The following is a 19,224-nucleotide window of genomic DNA, read 5'->3' as shown; positions in this document are numbered from 1 at the left end:
GTCACGTCCCGTTATATAATCGGCCCTTTGACCATATTACCCCGCTCTTCCTTCCCCCGCTCGACTCTAGCTCGCACCAAGCTCACATCACCACGCTTCTCCCTCTTTGTCTTTCTCTCTCTGAACTCTGAAGTCTGCACCGCCCTCCACAGGCCCTGTCAAGGTACGCCCACGCCCGCGCCCCCCCTTTCTCCGTTTTAATTTTACTTTCCATTTTTAAAAAAAAAATTTCTCCACTAAAATTACGTAGATGTGTATGTGTATTATGTAACACTCGCGGGTACTCACGAGTCATGAGTTTATTCTAAATTTCCTTTTCCCCCAAAACAAATTTCCCCATTCTCCCTACCAAATTTTTATTTTTGTCCGGCGTCATGGATTCATTGAGAAAATGAATCGGTGTGCGATCTCTCCTTGGCTTACTCTCTCTGGTTTTCTTGTTAGTTCTTCTCTCTCTCTCTTTCTCTCTAGGGTTTACTAGTTGCTTTTCTACTCTCGGCAATCATACGTTTACCTAATTATGGGGTTTTTCAGTTAAAACAGAATTATTTGTTGCTATTTCGTGCAATTTTTTCTCGACGAGGTTTCAACTCATTCCGATAAATTTGCCTTCATCGCGTTTTCTTCTGCGCCAAAACCCTTTCAAACTTAGTTGCTGGTTAATTCACTGCTTTTGGGTTACGTAATTGCCGAACTAGGATTTTAATTTTTTCTTTTCTGTACGTTCATTTTAACGGAATGGGTAGGAAAATGGATGGACTTCTTTTTTTGTGGTTATTGGGCTAAATTTGGTGTTCATGTTACCATGATTTAGCTGGTTCTGTCGGTGGAACTCTCACTTTTTTTTTGGGGAGGGGGGGGGGTGTGTGTGGTGGGGTTGGGGAATAAAAATTTCTTCAATTTAATGTTCATTATTTCCACAAAAGAGTTTTTTGGTGGGAGAAAAACTTACTGAGTTTGAAAAGTATAGTTGCATTTTGTGTCATGTTGATCAGGTTCTGGGGATTTTGAATTCTGTTTGATAAGTTTATGATGGCTCATAAAGATCGAATATTTGTATGAGCTGTGCTTGTTGTGGATTGGACTATTTATTTTTTGTATGATGTTGTGCTTGTTGCGGATTGGACGACTTATTTTCAATTATGCAGGCCTGTTATTGTGTGATTGTGGTACATTGTCAGTTGTTTGTTTCTCCATTTTGTTTCGGTCGAGGGTGGCAAGATGTTTTTCTGCATGATTGGGCATTCGTGGCGGGTTTCCTTGTTTTGTATTGACAACTGCAGCGCTGTTAATGGTCATGTCTAAGATGTCCCTGCACGCTTCTGTTTGTACTTTGCTTGGGTTTGTTCTCATTATTTAAGAAAGTTGTGTGAAAGCATGTACCTTCTCGTGTTATATTGCATAGTTTTCGAAAATTGTTCCGAGAAGTTGGTGCTGCCATTTGAAGCTATTTAAAATTTTCCATTTAGCACTTAAGAGGCATTGTGGAAGTGGCCTTTTTAATTATATCTGTTACTATAGTTATTCGGAGCCTCTCATTTAAAATCCATGTTGGAATAAAAGGGGATCATATACACATTATTTAACCTTTTGTTGCTGGGGTCAGTCAAGAGGTATCTTTATTTTTTTCAGAATAGATAATTTTCTGTTTTCATGCTTCTGAAGAAATTACCCAAACTGGTCTTCTGAAAATCTTTCTTTTTGCATTAAAAAGACTTGCCGTGGCATTAAAAAGACTTGCCGTGACATTAAATTTTGAGTGTCCTGCTCCCTTTTCCATGCACCTTGACAAATTCATGAATAGCATTTGCATAAAGAGCACAATCAATTTTTACGAAGAATTACCCAGATTTTGATTTTGTAAGCTGTGATACCCCTCCAACCAAAAAAAGCAAAAACAGTGAGTAGGCCCTGCCATTCCTCCCCATCTTACTTCTGTATTATAATAAATAGCAATACCAAATATTCTATACTTGTTGCTTGCATGTTTAAAAGCTTCAACTTGAAGAGTTAATACACTTACATGAATGAAAATATCTGGAGTTTAATTTGATTGGTTTACAGGTTAAGACTTTATTTGCGTTCCTTATTACTCTATTATGAAGCTAATCTCTCTCTCTTTCACACACACATACACAGAGACTGTGGAAGAAATTACTAGCATGCTTTTAGTTTTGGACCTTGAGGTTCTCATGCAAGAATTAATCATTTTATATTGTCCTTGAGGCACCTTTTAACCATACAGTAATGTGTTATTTTTGTATTTACTTTGCTGCCTTGCCCTCTGGATTAGATCTTACTGCTGCTTTTTGGATTTTAAACTTTTAATCAGGCTTCTGTTTAATTTATGGTCTGGAGTATTATTCACATGCTCATATTTGTGATTATCCTGTTTAGGCAAAAAAAGTCGCTAGGATTCTTCACCGATGTTTCTTTGTTCACCTTGAGTGATTGCTGGAATGGACTTAAATGCCTCTCCACAGCCAGAAGAGGATGATGAGATTTTTGAGCCGCACTTAGGAGAAGACAGTGCACCAGAAGAACATGTTCATCACAATGATAGTGCTGAATTTGCAGAGAGTGCTGTTGAGATTTCTCGCCGGGTACCTATTTTGCTATCTATTTCTCCAAGTACCTGAAAAAGTATTTGTTTGTCGCCAGACTTATATTTTCTTGACAGAATATTCTTCTCAGAACAGCCTCTTTACTGCCTTTTTTTTTGGTTGGATTGGTATGGTGACTCTAGGCTTTTAAGTTTTGATTGGGTACTCCATGGGAGAGTATTTAATGTCCTTTTCCGACTCCCCATGCTTTCCACCTCTTTCAACAAGGTTTTCATGGCAAGGACTGTACATCAAAAGATAAAATGTGCTCTTTTGCATGGCTCAGAAAGGGATTTTTGGGTTTTGGGTAGGGGTCAGCTGAATCTTATGGTGTACAAGCAGTTATGAATTTGTTTACCTAATATGCACGGTCAATTAAAAGGCTTGATATAATTACTTTGTTTGTATTTTGTGGCACTAGGAACGTGAGCAAAGGATTCAAAAGATGAGAAGTCAACGGATGGATGATCGACCCCAATATGTACAACAACCATATAGTCAGGATGATATGTTTCAAACGAAAAGACAGAAAACTCACAATAAGCTTCCACCAGGTATCCACGAAGGCATCTTTCTTACTGCAGTCCGTGGTCCTAAAATTTCATCTGTTTCTTTCTACGTTGTGTGTTTGCTGACACCTTTTACCTGTTGCTGAAACATTGAAAGTATGGCATGGAGAGAAATTTGATTGCTTCTTATTCATCTGAAAGAAATGGAAAGGAATTTGGCTGCTAAACTATTTTATTATCCATTTTTGTTTCAAGAAACTAAGTTTTTAAATTCTATGGAGGAGTATGTAGTTTTAATCTTATGCTGGATGGACTGTAAAGAAATTCTTTTTCTGCAGATTTCCTTTTCATATTTTAAGTTCTGAGTTCTGACAGACAATATTGTTTCTAAATCCTTTGATCCGTTTGGTCAATGTGATGCATCTTGATGCTATTCACTTTGGCTCGTGACATTGTAGGTTGGCTGGACTGTCCAGCTTTTGGTCAAGAGATAGGTTGCATAATACCTTCTAAAGTTCCATTGGGTGAATCCTTCAATGATGCTATTATTCCTGGCAAAAGATACTCATTCAGACAAGTGCTACATCAGCAAAGAGTGTTAGGCAGAAAGGTAGAAGCATTGGAGTTAAATCTCTTCCATTACATTCTTGTTGGTTTTAGGAGCTGTCATGTTTTCTTTAGAATATCTTAAAATTTTTACATAGAATATGTAATTGTTACTGCAAAATATTCTATTTCCTGTAAATCTCCAACACTCTTTATTTAATGGTTAGATGAGTCATAAGAAACAGCATGTTTACATTTAAAGAATAGCATGCCATTAATATCAGTTGCTGAAGATAGAGGAATGCCTAGCTTTTATCTAATATGAGTGTTTGCACTTCATGATCAGTTAAACTCCATGTTGAACTTATGATTCTGATTGCTAGCATAATTGCACCATTTGAACTTTTACTGAATGTTTTCAGCTTGGCTTGGTGATTGATTTGACAAATACATATCGGTACTATCCATTGCAAGATTTGAAGAAAGATGGTATAAAACATGTTAAGGTGGGGATCGTTTTTCTAGTAATTCAATTGCTCTTTTTGCAGTTTTTCTATTGGGATAAGACCTTAACTTTCAAATGTTGTTTTTGATTTAGATTTCTTGCAAGGGGCGCGATTCTGTACCTGAAAATGAGGCCGTTAATCAATTTGTTTATGAGGTAGGTTTTTCTTATATTTGGTGCCAATGTGTCAAATTTGGGTTGGATATAGAGATGGAAAAATGAAAGGTAGCGCGACTCAGAAAGTTAAGTTAGGAGCAAGAGATTCCTGGTTTATGTTCCGTGACGCATGACAGAAGGCATGGTGCATTTATTTTTAATTCCCAGTGTTACGGATGAGTAGCTGCATTTGGTCATTATACTTTCTTCTTAGGAGTTACGAGCTTGGTTTTAATTCATCCTAATCCTTTGTGAATGATATCTTGCGGATTTATGATATACTATTGTGAGCAACTTTCTGACTGTTCATTACAACAATGGTTTGCTTAACTGTATTTATTAGGTCTCACTATTCCTTGCTCGCCAGAAGCACTCAAAGAAATATATTTTGGTGCATTGCACTCATGGACATAATCGAACTGGGTATATGATCATTCACTATCTCATGCGTACTTTGCCTATATCCGTCACTCAGGTTGGTCATCTCTCTCAACTTGTTTCCCATCCTCAGTTAATTAGTACATTTTTCAGAAATATTTGGCTTCACCTGGATGCAGGCAGTCAAAATATTTGCTGATTCGCGCCCACCAGGAATATACAAGCCTGATTATATTGATGCATTGTACACCTTTTATCATGAAAAGAAACCCGATATGGTCGTCTGCCCCGGAACTCCAGAATGGAAAAAATCCACTGAATTTGATCTAAATGGTGATGCCATGCCAGATGATGATGATGATGGAACTTCTGCTGCTCTGCCTATTGTACGTCTTTCCCTTGCTCCTGCCTTGTTTTATTTACTTGTTTGGTATGAAGGGCTGCTAATTCTCAGCAGTAGCAAAATCTGTAGTGATGCTAATGAGTAGTGCTCTTGGCTTATTCGTAGTTTACTGCTTTTATGCATGTGCCTAATCTACTTTGAATGGTCTGTAAAGCTTACCATTAAGCTGCTGAAACTTTAGCATTGGTTCCGCTTACTACTATTTTTTGCTGGAGCATGAATATTGGTTTTGAATTTCTCAGGCTACTCAGGAAACAGATGTAGTGATGACAAATGATGACATTTTAGGAGATGCTATCCCCTCCGAACAGCAAGAAGCACTGAGGCAGTTCGTTTACCAGTCACTTAAGTTATCAGTAGGGGTATGGATCAATTATCTGTATTGTATGTCTTTTGAATGCATTGTATGTTCTTTTTAATGGAAAGAAATCTTGTAAATTAAATCTGTTGGATCCTTAATTGGTGGAGAAATTTTTCTGTGTACACTTGTACATTTAGCTAAAACTTGTAATCCAGCAAACTCTGACTTTCTGTCCTATCTGATTTTTTTGATATTTGCATGCCACCTTCTGTCTCTTTGTATGTGATGCAGTAGAAGGAATTCCATGGTTTGGTCCATTTTGATAATGCATTTAGACAATAATTTCCTGTACTACTGGCTTTTTTTAAAAAATTTTATTTGGCATTTATTAGATTTTTTTTGTGACTTTTTGACTAGCAATCAGTTTTATACTCTGCTGTCGCGTCACATTCTGCAGATTGCTCGTCTTATAATTGAACTTTTTATCTTCCCAATGTGCAGGTAAAAGGGTTGTCACAGTTTCCAGGGTCACATCCAGTTTCTCTCAACAGGTCCGATTCGAATTCTTTCTCATTTATGGAAATTGAGTGACCTTAATTGTTTATGATTTGTCAATTTTGAATAATTTAATGGCATTTATGTTGTAGGTTTGAACTTGGATGGATGAAGTTCAAATAAGTTTTTTTGATATTTTGGAAAATGTAGCATGGTTTCCTAAAGATGTCTTATTCAGATGATTGATTTTAGAGAGAGATGACAGAAAATCAACCACTCTCTGAATTTCACCCCACATGCCTTGTTGGGATTTGTAAATCAAAGTCACTCCATGTTCCTTAAAGCAACCCCTTGTAAGAGCAATAAATTTAGTCCAAGTTCCTTATATCCAGCCTTTCGAAAATAAAAGTAAATTTAAAGTTGGCAAGTATCAAATGCAGCATTCAACAGCACCAAAGATGAGGAAGGACTGAAAAATGTAGTACAAAAGATTAATCTACCTTTTCTATTTGGTGCACTGTATTGCCAGTTTTTACAGGTTTTCTGAATGTTTTATCAACCACATTACCCGTATGATGCTTGTCAACCACATTACCTGTATGATGCTTAGCGGTTTTTTTTTTGGATAATTGATGATTTATAAGTGATGGAAATGATTTGAAAGTTTAATGAACATGCGGATTACTTTAGCAACAGGGACTACATCCTTTCCCAATGTATTCTGCAGTTTCACTGAATTGTGCTCCTGTAACAGTAATCTTACTGCCTTTGGACGTGCAGTGAGAATGTAAAACTGCTTAGGCAACGTTACTATTATGCTACATGGAAAGCTGATGGGACTCGATATATGATGCTGATTACAATGGATGGGTGCTACTTAATTGATAGGCACTTTCAGTTCCGGAGGGTCCAGATGAGATTTCCTTGCAGACATACAAATGAAGTATAAATTTCGATTAGTCAAATTTGCTTATACTATCTGCTTTGAATTACGTTACAATAGGTTTCTGGTATATCTAACTTTAATATCATGTTTTTACCAGGGTATAGCTGAGAAGACCCACCACTTCACATTACTTGATGGGGAAATGATAATTGATACAATGCCGGATTCTCAGAAGCAGGAAAGACGATACCTGATATATGATATGATGGCAATTAATTCAGTTTCTCTTATAGAGGTATAATATTTAAAAGAACTTGCCAATGGGCCCAAAATCCTTGCTGAAACTTGTGCTTATTGTTTACTTTGTATTAAAAGCTATTGGATTAGGTGTATTTGTGTTGACATTCCTGCAATTGGTATACGGTTGAGTGGATGTATGCTTAAAATTTATTTGACTGGTGGAAAACGTTGCATGTTAGAACATTTTTGCAACTTTCTTTAGCACTCTGCTAACTGTTATAAAGCGACATTGTTGTTTTTAATACTTAATTATGAACTAATACCATATCTATTTAGTCTGATGAACTACGTTGCTGTATGCCCTCAATATCATTTCATGATGAACAAAATTTCTTCTGCTACTTAGGTTGCTAAGTTTTAATTTTTTATCGTATCTGCTGATGAAGCTTGTATTCTACTCATTATATCAATTTGATTTATACTTGTCTTACATTGATGTTCATGCATAAACAAATTTCCAGGACAGATAAATAAAGTGCAAGATCTTTTTGGAAGTATGTACGACACTGTTTGGTTTTCCCTTTTCTTATTCCTTTCATCTTCTGTTTTTGAGTAATGATACTTTATTAAGAAGGCTTTTTTTTTTTTTTTTTTTTTTTTAAAGAAAAGGAAATATAATACAATATAAGAAACATGAATGAGTGGTTCTACAGTTGAATTAAGTAGTTTATGTTAGTTTTCTTTTAGTTGAAGTGGTTGTGGTTTTATTTAGGATCAGTGATTTTAATGTGTCATGACCTTCTTTTCTCGTTATTTTGGATTCTGACTCTGCTTGGGTGCTTTAATGTTGACATCTGGTCCTTCAATTGATTGCAGCGACCCTTTTATGAGCGTTGGAAAATGCTTGAGAAAGAAATAATTGAACCGAGGAACTATGAGCGTCAGCACATTTATCAGAGTAGGAACCCCTATTATAGATATGAACTTGAACCATTCAGGGTATGTCTTCTTTACAGCTCAATTACTTGTGTATGAATTCCCAACACTTTGTTTTCCTTCTTGGAACTGATGGCTGATTGACCAAACTTAATTAGGTGAGGAGAAAGGATTTTTGGCTGCTTTCTACTGTAACTAAACTTCTGAAGGAATTCATCCCCAGGCTTTCTCATGCAGCTGATGGTCTTATCTTTCAGGTGCTCAAATATAGGCTCTCATATGGTATTATATATCCCCTTTGATGAAATCTGATTTGATTGATTTATATATGTTTAAACCTCCATAAAGTTGTTTGCTGACTCACCTATACTTGAAAAAATTCACTCTTTTTCTCCCTTTTGGTGATGAAGGTGTTTTAGTTTTGCATGCCTGATAATGAACATTGCGCCAGGGTAGGAAGCTTATGATATTAAGTGATTGACATGCTTTGAGAATTTATTTGTGCAATTTGGTTACTTATTGATTCTATGCTACATATTCATTCCGCTTTTATTTTCACATTTACCTTTTTCTGGATGTTATTAGAATTCTTAGCTTGTTAAAATTTTTTTGGCAATTGATTTATTCTTTTCTTTATGCCAGGGTTGGGATGACCCTTATGTTCCTCGCACACACGAGGGACTCTTGAAATGGAAATATGCAAATATGAATTCGGTGGATTTCCTTTTTGAGGTAGTATTTTCTTTATTTCTGATCTGTAGTTAATTTGTACTTGCCCTTAAATGAATTGAGTTTGTTTGAATATCTATGATATTTTTTATTTGCTTTGATCTTATTTGTAGAAGTGCATTTGGATTCAATATGCTGATTATATTACTGACCGGTATCGATCTGAACAGGTGGTTGATAATCGCCAGCTTCTTTATCTTCATGAAAAAGGGAAGAAAAAGCTGATGGAAGGGAATGTGGTTGTATTTGATGGTCTGTGTTTGCTAATTTTTTTCATGATCTTTCTTCTGTCCGCCCCATTATGTATGTGAATGTGTTTTCGTATGTGCTGCATTTCCCTCCCCACTTCCACCCCCAGTTTTCTCGTTTGTGGTGATATAGGGTGTCATGAACAAGCTGAGATTAACCGAGCTTTGGATGTTACAATAGCTGAGCTTGATGTGCTAGTAAAGTAAAATGTTAGGATTTAGCAGATTTTTGTGGGGCGGATGATAACTATCCTGACAGTACTTTTTTTTTTTTAAAAATTTTTTTGGGTTGTATGGCATCTGCTAGTATTGTGATGTAACTTTATTTATTGAACTGTATGGCATCTGCTAGTATTGTGATGTAACTTTATTTATTGAACTACTACTAGTCCTGCAGTATCCTTTGTTCATTGTTTCTGGAATAACAGATGGCTCTGAGCCGTTATCATTTTCGGGGAAGATTATTGAGTGCGCTTGGAAAGCTGAAGAAAAGGTGTGGGTATGTATGCGGATCAGGACTGATAAAGGAACTCCAAACGACTTCAACACCTATAAGAAGGTATTTTCCTTACTCACTATCAACACTTTCGGAGGGTTGTAATTTGGTTTCTGAAGAGTGTCGTGCCCTTTTAGCTACATATTTTGGTTAAAGTAAATAATGGAATATGTGCATTAACAACAGGTTATGAGAAGTATAAGGGATAATATCACTGAGGAGATCTTATTGGGTGAGATTCATGAGACCATTCAGTTGCCAATGTATGCTGATCGGATCCAGAGAGACAGCAAGCCTCACTACCACTCGAATTCTGTGCGGCGTAGGTGATGGATGTTGCTGTTATTGAGTTAATGGAGTACATTACCTGAGGAAGTTAGTCATAGGACAAATCTGAGCCTTGAATTTTCTTTTCTTCCTTGCCTGCAAAATGATCTCTCTGCCTCTTGAGTTGCCGAAGTTATCATATAGGAGTATACTAGCCAAAAGGGATATTGAGATCTTTGACTGGAAGAACCTCATACTGTGCATCACTGGTTATTTGGATCCAGTTGCTACATGCTACATATTATGGCCGTCAGCTTCGGACAGCTGGTTCTTGTTTCTGAAAGTTTTCTGGCCGGAAGGAATTAGCCGTTAGGATGCCATGTATATTAGTCATCATTATAGGTTTTCTTTGTGTAGTCTTTATAATTATAATCTCTCCAGAAGTAGCCCTTTTCAGCTTTAGTATTGCAGTTTTCGAACATCGCTGTCTTGTGAATATTGTTCAATATTAATTACTATAATTGAGGAGTAGATTTCTGAGCCGCTGTGAGCCGTCTTCTCGTGGAACTGCATTTGATGGCAGCTGGATGCATGCATGTGTATAACCGCCATAATCTGGGTGTAGGTCCAGGCCTTTATTAGTAAGTATTTACTTGGTTCTTTTCAATTTGGTATGGGATCGTTGAATCGATCCAGTACTTCACTTTGCTAATTCGTGGTGTCGTCACTCTTAATCTAAGTAAGGGTCCTGGCCATCTGATTGGCTTCGTTAATCTGCTTATAGGATGATTCTGAGCTAAAAAATGACTACTTGGAGCCTGGATTTCCCTTCCTTCTCTGCCCTTCAGTAAGTAAGGGTTTTGGACTTAAGAAAAAAAATGTTTTTTCTTTTTAAAGTTTCCTAAGGGTGAATGTTCAGAATTTTTTTTTTTTTTTTCAGGAAAGATATTTGTCACTAATATTAATGAACAAAAACACGTACAATTATGGCATGGGGCAACGGCCCTTGAAATCATGTGGTGCCTTCCCATGCAACCTGGGGGTGAATTTTCAGTTTTCGTTACTCATATGTTGTCTTGGATGATTAAAAGATAAATCACGTCTCTTCTCGTGATCTGGGGGCCCAAAGCATTTCATGTGTTTTTTTTGAACAATTGATCTCTCATATTGCATGTGTGGGGAATGGGGAGCCAAAAGTTATACAGGGTAAGGAGGAGGGGGGAAGTGCATGAAAATTTTTCTAAATAAAGGGTAAAATACACTAAACCCCCTTGTGGTTTGGGTTATTGTCATAAAACCTCCTCATTGTTTAAAAACTCCCAAAGAACCCCCTCATGATTTGGACTAATTTGGCCAACAAACGGAAATTATCCAATTTGACGGAATAATATAAAATTTCTATATTAACCTTGTTTTCAAACTATACCAAAAGTTAGTTCGGGTTTTACTTAAGATTTTAAAAATTTTCCTGCTTCATTTAAGAAAAAAGTAAAATTCAGGGGTTAATTCAACAAATTCTAAAAGTTTGTTGTCTTCTCCAACTGGGGGATGTTTATATTTCAGAACCCATCTCCTTTCTTTTTGATCTATTTTTTTCCCTTTTTTTGTTTTCCTTTCTCTTCCATTTTCTTCTCCTTTTCTTCCTTTCTTCAGTCTAGCAATTGTCACCTTGCCATCATCGCCGTCACTATGATTGTCGTGGTCATTACCTTCATCATCATCTTCAGCACCATTGGGTCTCAAATTTCATCTAAATTCATGAATCTTGAATTGTCTAAGGAAAAAATTAAGGGGCCAAACTAAAATTTCAAAACATTCTTCATCTTCTCCGGTGATAAAGCAGCTTTCATTATTTTTCTACCGCTGCCGCCACATCCATCATCATCTTTGTGGGTTTACAAACAAACTTTATGAGTCAAGGTGAAAATTTTCAAAGTTTTTCTTCTTCCCTCCTATTATTATCATTTACAGATCTTGCGGCAGCGACAGTAGGAGCAGAGCTGCCAGTAGCTACCACCAGTGTGGAATTTAACAAAAATTACACCCTCAAATCCAATTTCAGCGTATATCATGATTATGATATCAGATTTGACCAAAAACAAGCAAAGAATAATAAAACATAGGCATGAACAATGATAGGCAAAACTATAAATTTCAGTCCTAAAATAAAGCAAAGCCAACAAATTACTATATAAAAACAATCCTTTGGACCAGTAAAATGGTTATATGACACCAATTACACACAAAAAGTCAGATATTTACATGGATTAAAAGAAAAATTATGAGGTTGCCTTGATTCATATCTCAAATCCATCTAGATTTCTACCTGCCTTACGTATTAGTTGGTGACCATGATGGCAATGGTGATGGCATCAAATCTGGTTACCAAAGAATGGGTTAAGGGCAATTACTTAAGAGATTAAAGGTGTTGCTGTAAGGAGAGTTCTATTGAAAAAGAAGCCAAAGTTTGACATGAACTTTCTTAAGAATCCCCTGGTGCTGCAACAAAAGATAAATATAAGAAGAAGAAAGAGTGGTCGCAGTGATCGTGGTTGTGAGAGGAGTTGGTGTTTTGGTGCATCTACTGTTTCTATTTTGATTGGGGGAGGAGCAAGGAGATGAAACGAAAGAAAAGAAAAAAGATAAAAAGCAACCTTCTGATTTTGGGAGAAGGAAAACAAAAGAAAGTGAAAAAAAAGAAAGAAAAGAAGGAGGGTATAATTGGAAGAAGAAATCAGTTTTTACGCAGAAAAATCAACGTGATCAATTTTACTCACGTATTAGGTGAGTGTGACTCACTCTCCGTTAATTTGGATGTTTTTTCATCCAAATTCCAGATTAGTCCATAGTGTAAGGAGGTTCAATGTGTGTTTTTAAACAATGAGGAGGTTTTATGACAATAACCCAAACCACAAGGCGGTTTAGTGTATTTTACCCCTAAATAAACGCACAATGACAAGCTAAAACTGAAAGGATTCGGTCAAAATTTGGGCCTGAAAAAGCCCAATTAAAAACTCCGCGCTACCGTACGAGTCAAATGGCCCAAAATTCCGAAATATGAATAATATATTCTTGAATTATCAGGGAGCTGAAGCTCTGAGTGAAAACTGAAAAGTGACCGGAGAAGAAGCCAGTCAACGTTGGACTCGTGTAATGTAAGTCCAAATCGGCATCGCTCTATCTTGCCTGACACTCCGCCCGACCGCACTGCCCCTGAATTATTGAAGCCACTTATTTAAAAATCAAGCGATTGATCGCTTTAGGTTTCGACCACATCGTTTATGGTTTTGATGCTTGGTAACATATATCTTTGTTTCTTTTCTTGGAGATTGAAGGCTGTGTTATAAGGCAATGTATCTGTGAATTGTTTTAAAATCGAAGAGTTTCAGCTTAACGAAGCGATTCTGACATGAAGATTAGGGTTTTATTATTTTTATGTTACCTTGTGCTCTTTAATTGCTATTTTGCTGGTCTGCGATCGGAAGAAACAAAGAAGAACAAGTTTCGAGAGCGAGAGGCTACTGACGATGCCGTTGCTTATCCCAATTTGTAAGTCCACCTCTTTTACTCTATTCACTTTTTTTTTTTAAGACTTGTGTGGACTGCGATAATTTTCATCGTCGGGTGCTTGTTGTCATGTGCTCGATTGGCCTGGCACTTTCTTGGATACTAGTTATATTGTGATGTTTATCTGGGGAAACAGACAGTATGTGTGCTCCGGATTGTTGAATTTGGATATTAAAGTTCACAGTATGGTTTTTCATTGAATTTGTTGATGGAAGATATGTTGCTGTATGGTGGGGAAATGACGCTGTAAAAACCTGGTTTTTGAGAACTTTGGCAGCTTAAATAGTTTCCATTTCATGGTCTGGTCATGTTTAGGGATGAGAGTGAGCTGTTGAATACGCAGTGCCCTCAGCATTTGGAGCTAAGATGGCAAACGGAAGTCAGCTCCAGTATATATGCCACACCATTGATTGCTGATATCAACAGGTAAAAGAATGGAAGCAGCTTGTTGTCTCCAAAAGGAATTTGATTTTAGCTTCAATAAAATTTGTTTTCAGTAAAGTGCTTGCTATGTGTCCATATTTTTCTTATTTTGCCATCTTCAAAAGCACAACTTTAAGAAGCTAATTGGGAGGTTGGCTATTGATGGGCTATCATCTACTTATAAGAAGATATCATGAGTCAATGACAAGAAAGTAAAAAGATGTATTATGAATATTGAGTAGGGAAACTGAATCTGTTGGAAAAAGGGACTTCTGATTAGCCTATGCCATTATGAATAAGATTTGAAGAAAGTTTGTGGGAATCCATGCTATTTGTAAGCGAGCAGAACCTGTTTATTTTGAATGCTGAGTTTGATTTCTATTTGTATGTTCCAGTGATGGAAAGCTTGATGTTGTTGTTCCTTCATTTGTTCACTACTTAGAAGTCCTAGAAGGTTCTGATGGAGATAAAATGCCAGGTACACTTTTATTTGTGCTTTTGAAATTTAGTTGGTTGTGTTGCTATATTGGCCAGAATGTTTCTGTGTTGAATTTAATAACTTGCTCAGACTAATTCTCCAGGATGGCCTGCTTTCCACCAGTCAACTGTTCATTCCAGTCCTTTTTTATATGATATTGATAAGGATGGTGTGAGAGAAATAGGGTTGGCCACCTACAATGGTGAGGTGCTCTTTTTCAGGTAAATCTGTTATCTGTCATGGTTCTTTTATTGCACCTATAAATGAAGTGCCTTGGACTCACTGCTTTAATGTGGAAAATAAAACAGGGTTTCTGGCTACATGATGTCAGACAAGCTAGAGATTCCTAGATTGAAAGTTAAAAAGGATTGGTATGTGGGTTTGCATGAAGACCCAGTGGACCGTTCTCATCCAGATGTTCATGATGACCTATTGATCCAGGAGGCGCTTATGGAATCAATAACTCGTACATCACTTTCTTTTCTGAAAGTAGTTTGTAATGCTTGTGATGGTGGTGCTTTTTTTTATGATTTTTTATTCACCTTTTTCTTCTGCATGGGGCCTTTTTGTTCCCTTGGATGATTCAAAAGGAGGTCTGATTGGCAGACTTCTTGTATGCGCTACCAATTCTTTGGGATAATCTCTATTATGCTTACCAGATGATGGATGCCAATATGTGGGTTAGAATGCTTGTAAATGCATTATCATCTTCCTATTCATTAACCTGCATGTACTTATTCTTTTGCGTCATTCTATTTCCTCCACACATCTTCTCACAACTCTTAACATTAGGATGTTTGAACATTCATGTTCATCTTTTGAAATTGTTGACATTCGTTTTTTTTTTCTTTTTTCCCTGATACCAGTACATGCCTGACCATGTTTTGGGTAATTCTGATTGGTTCCCCTGCCTAAAGTGTTTTGACTTTTATTCTTCTTTGAACCACAAAGTTCATACTAAATTCCATATATCCTTGTAGAGCACAATGGAAGTTCAGTCAGGGCAAACACTTCAAACCCTACTACATCAGAAGCTCACATTGAAGAATTAAACTCTACAAAATCTACAGTCGCAGAAGTTCAACTTGATAAAATAAACTTATCTGATACACCAAATCAAAAGCAAAGCAATGATAGCCAAACAGATCCACATGTTCAAATGCTAAATAATTCGATTGAGACTTCATTGGGTTCTGGATTCAAGAAAGTTAGCGATGGTGAAAATGGTTCAAAGACTAGCAGAAGGCTACTGGAAGATAATGTCTCAAAAGGCTCCGGGGAGAGTGTCTCTGGATCTGAAGCAAAAACCAATGAGGGAGTCGACGTGGCTACCGTGGAAAATGATGGAGGTTTGGAGGCAGAAGCCGATTCATCATTTGAATTGTTCCGAGATAGCGATGAGCTGGCTGATGAATATAATTATGATTATGATGATTATGTTGATGGAAATCTGTGGGGAGAAGAGGAGTGGACTGAAGCTCAGCATGAAATGTTAGAAAATTATGTGCATATTGATGCACATGTTTTGTGCACTCCTGTAAGTCTGGTAGCACCAAAGCTTCTTCCCATATGATGAGGCAGATTTTAGTCTGAAATTGAACTTTGCTCTTGCCAATCAGGTTATTGCAGATATTGATAATGATGGGACCTCAGAGATGGTTGTTGCAGTTTCCTACTTCTTTGACCGTGAGTAAGTTTCTGTACGTATAACACCATGTATGTTTGTGTGCATGTGTGTGTGTGTATATTTTTTCATTAAAGTCCCTCCAGCTAATTAAATTTTCAATAGTATACTGCTGTATTCATTTTCTTGTCGAATTTAACTTTCAAACGTTTGCTGTAAGTGTATTTTATTGCTCAATTTGCTAAGAATTTTATCGCTTAGATGTCATACTTTTACTACATCTAGCCTTCTAGGAAATTTAGAACATTGGAATGTGCTTTATCATGCATGATTTAGTGGCACCTCTGTTTCTTTCTCTGTCTAAGCAAACTTGTTCCAGGCATCTTGCTCTCTTTCTCTTCAATTTCTAGGAAATTTTCAACATGTGTTTGCTCATGACTAGCCCTTTGCACGTTGCTTTATTTTTGACTTGGAAAACGTGGATATTGGCTGCATGAGTTTCAGCTGATGTTTTTAAGATGTCAGGTATTATGACAACCCAGAGCATTCAAAGGACCTTGGTGGCATTGACATTGGTAAATATGTTGCTGGTGGTATTGTTGTTTTCAATCTAGACACAAAGCAGGTCAAATGGAGTACACAACTGGACCTAAGTACAGAGAATGGAAAGTTTCGTGCCTATATATATTCTTCTCCAACTGTAGTTGATTTGGATGGTGATGGGAATTTGGACATTCTTGTTGGAACTTCTTATGGATTGTTGTATGTATTTGATCACAAGGGTAATTCTTGGATTCTTTTTCTCTTAAAACCTATAGTTGTTTAACAGTTGTATATCTGTCATGCACGTCCCTTGCTTAATTGGTTTTTCCATTTTAGTCATTGATGGTTGGGTTTCACGTTGATTTCATGTACATAAATTGGTTTTGTGTGTCGTTGGTTATTGTCTGTCCAACACTTATTGACTGAAAGAAGCTAATGGAACCTCCTGAAAGATAAAGATATTGTGATTGACTTCTGTATACATAAAGTTAAATATAAACAAATATGGAACTTCTGAGTGGCTCTTGATACAGTTTCCTCCTTATGCCCTAAAACTTTCTTCTTTTTTCACTCATAAATTCTTCTTTCTCCCTCCTGGCCTGTGTCCTTTACCTTGTTCTTTGATCCCAACATCAGAAAAGGAAAGAAGCTCTGTGGGTATTTATTCCTCTTTCGTGTCTTCTTTTTGTCATCATTGTTATCCGGCAAACATACGACTTTTTGGCAAAATTCGACATGTTTTATGCTTGCATATGCTTGCTCTCCAGTTGGTTACCTGAAGAAAATGAATTAGATGCTTTGGCTCCGGTTGTCTAATATGAGAGAGAATTAGGGCTGCTAAAAATGTCCTAGAGAGAGAGAGAGTGTGTGTGTTTTGATGGGGGGACATGCTGTCTACATGTTTGATGATCATTTGTCTTATTCTTTATTCTTGTAAATGTTTTTTGGTATATGCTTGGATGGCATATCAGAGGGGGAATGAGAGAGAAGAGAAAACCATTTGTTATTATTCTTGTTGTGTTGCTTTGTAATTGATTAGTTTGTACTCAGGCGAAATGAGGGTGAAGTTTCCTGTGGAAATGGCTGAAATACAAGGAGCAGTCATTGCTGCTGATATTAATGATGATGGAAAGATTGAAATTGTTACTACTGATACACATGGGAATGTGGCTGCATGGACTACTCAGGGAAAAGAAATATGGGAACAACATCTTAAGAGCCTTGTTCCACAGGTAAGGTTCAGTTTGTTTTGCAATGTCTTCAGCTTAATGAGATTCAAATATATTTTAATAGTTCAATGACATGCTGAAAGATTGCCTTTCAATCAGGGAGCGAGTGTGGGTGATGTGGATGGGGATGGCCATACAGATGTTGTTGTTCCGACGTTATCTGGGAATATATATGTGCTGAGTGGCAAGGATGGATCTTTTGTAAGGCCATATCCATATAGAACTCATGGTAGAGTGATGAATCAGGTACTTCTGGTTGACTTGAGCAAAAGAGGGGAAAAGAAGAAGGGGCTTACTATTGTTACAACTTCATTTGATGGATATATGTATCTTATTGATGGACCGACATCATGTGCGGATGTGGTGGATATTGGTGAAACTTCGTAAGACAACCACATTCCTTGAGGCCTTCAAACTTCTTTCTTCGTAATTTACTAAACTTTTGCATTTTCTGGTTCTTTTTGGTCCATTTTGGGGAACAGATATAGCATGGTCTTGGCTGATAATGTGGATGGTGGAGATGATTTGGATCTTATAGTCACAACAATGAATGGAAATGTCTTCTGCTTCTCAACTCCTGCTCCCCATCATCCTCTCAAGGTTGGATACATTCGAAATATTTTGTTGCTTGCTTCTTGCCATCTGTCCTTGCACTCAATTGATCTGAGTTGCTCTTGTGCATTCCTAGGCTTGGAGATCACATAATCAGGGGAGGAACAATGTTGCATACCGTCCCAATCGCGAGGGAATCCACGTTACTCCATCATCGAGGGCTTTCCGAGATGAAGAAGGTAAGAGTTTCTGGGTCGAGATGGAGATTGTGGATGGGTACAGGATTCCATCTGGATATCAAGGTCCTTACAATGTTACGGTGAGTGGCTTCTTCCGTCTCATATTCTAAAGCATCTAACACAAAAGGTCCACGAAATTTACTTTGCATTCATATTCTAAAGCATCTAACATAAAAGGTCCATGAAATTTACTTTGCATTATTATCCATTATGTACTGTCTTTGTCTCACACACATCTGAACAGGTAAGCTTGTTGGTTCCTGGTAATTACCAAGGGGAAAGGACGATTAAGCAAAACCATGTCTTTGATCGTGCTGGAGTTCATAGGATAAAGCTTCCAACTGTAGGGGTGAGGACCTCTGGGATGGTTGTGGTGGAAATGGTTGACAAGAATGGGCTCTATTTTTCTGATGACTTCGCCCTGACATTCCATATGCACTATTACAAGTTGTTGAAATGGCTTCTAGTCCTTCCAATGCTTGGGATGTTTGGTGTCATTGTCATTCTCCGTCCACAGGAGGGAATGCCACTGCCATCATTTTCACGGAACACCGACTTGTGATGTTAAGCTACTTTTGATAGTGGATGATAGACAATTTTGCTAATACAGCCGGACACAAGACTCTTGAAATGTGATATTTATCCAAAGTTCGCCACAGATGTAATATCATGGAGCCGAGACCATATTAGTATGTTAGGGAGGTCACCTGAATCAAGCCTGAAATACATCTCACTGTAGAAAAGCAGGATAAAGGCTTTGGAGCTTCATGTCCAAATGTAACTCCCCTTTTGATACTTACTTAGGAACAGGAATTACTGGGAAATTGAATGTTCATTCACATCATGTATGTCTCAGCTTGGACTTCGTGCT

The 19,224-nt window shown here is 37.2% G+C and overlaps 2 protein-coding genes across 3 annotated transcripts; both read left to right on the top strand.

Moving 5' to 3' along the window:
- Window positions 1–28: 28 nt before the first annotated feature.
- On the top strand, window positions 29–10,238 carry LOC113696071 (uncharacterized). Of its 2 annotated transcripts, none has more exons than XM_027215398.2 (18): window positions 29–163; window positions 2,398–2,603; window positions 3,025–3,157; window positions 3,571–3,722; window positions 4,081–4,164; window positions 4,257–4,319; window positions 4,663–4,794; window positions 4,877–5,083; window positions 5,343–5,462; window positions 5,903–5,952; window positions 6,677–6,839; window positions 6,940–7,077; window positions 7,899–8,021; window positions 8,117–8,215; window positions 8,601–8,690; window positions 8,858–8,939; window positions 9,364–9,494; window positions 9,618–10,238. In XM_027215398.2, the coding sequence occupies exons 2-18, from the start codon at window positions 2,460–2,462 to the stop codon at window positions 9,759–9,761; spliced, it is 2,055 nt and encodes a 684-aa protein (XP_027071199.2). In that variant the 5' UTR covers window positions 29–163; window positions 2,398–2,459; the 3' UTR covers window positions 9,762–10,238. The 2 variants fall into 2 exon arrangements, with proteins under 2 accessions (XP_027071199.2, XP_027071200.2); XM_027215399.2 differs by lacking the exon at window positions 29–163 and adding an exon at window positions 297–439.
- Window positions 10,239–12,788: 2,550 nt separating this feature from the next.
- Window positions 12,789–19,197, top strand: LOC113697238 (protein DEFECTIVE IN EXINE FORMATION 1-like). Its single transcript, XM_027216774.2, has 13 exons — window positions 12,789–13,247; window positions 13,581–13,691; window positions 14,084–14,166; window positions 14,270–14,387; window positions 14,475–14,632; window positions 15,147–15,703; window positions 15,786–15,856; window positions 16,316–16,572; window positions 17,384–17,565; window positions 17,662–17,945; window positions 18,045–18,162; window positions 18,251–18,433; window positions 18,598–19,197. The coding sequence occupies exons 1-13, from the start codon at window positions 13,108–13,110 to the stop codon at window positions 18,913–18,915; spliced, it is 2,580 nt and encodes an 859-aa protein (XP_027072575.2). The 5' UTR covers window positions 12,789–13,107; the 3' UTR covers window positions 18,916–19,197.
- The last annotated feature ends 27 nt before the right edge of the window (window positions 19,198–19,224 follow it).

The sequence above is a fragment of the Coffea arabica genome, chromosome 6e (genome assembly GCF_036785885.1).
Source record: "Coffea arabica cultivar ET-39 chromosome 6e, Coffea Arabica ET-39 HiFi, whole genome shotgun sequence".
NCBI classification, from domain to species: domain Eukaryota; kingdom Viridiplantae; phylum Streptophyta; class Magnoliopsida; order Gentianales; family Rubiaceae; genus Coffea; species Coffea arabica.
This window is presented reverse-complemented; position numbering and strand designations above follow the sequence as displayed.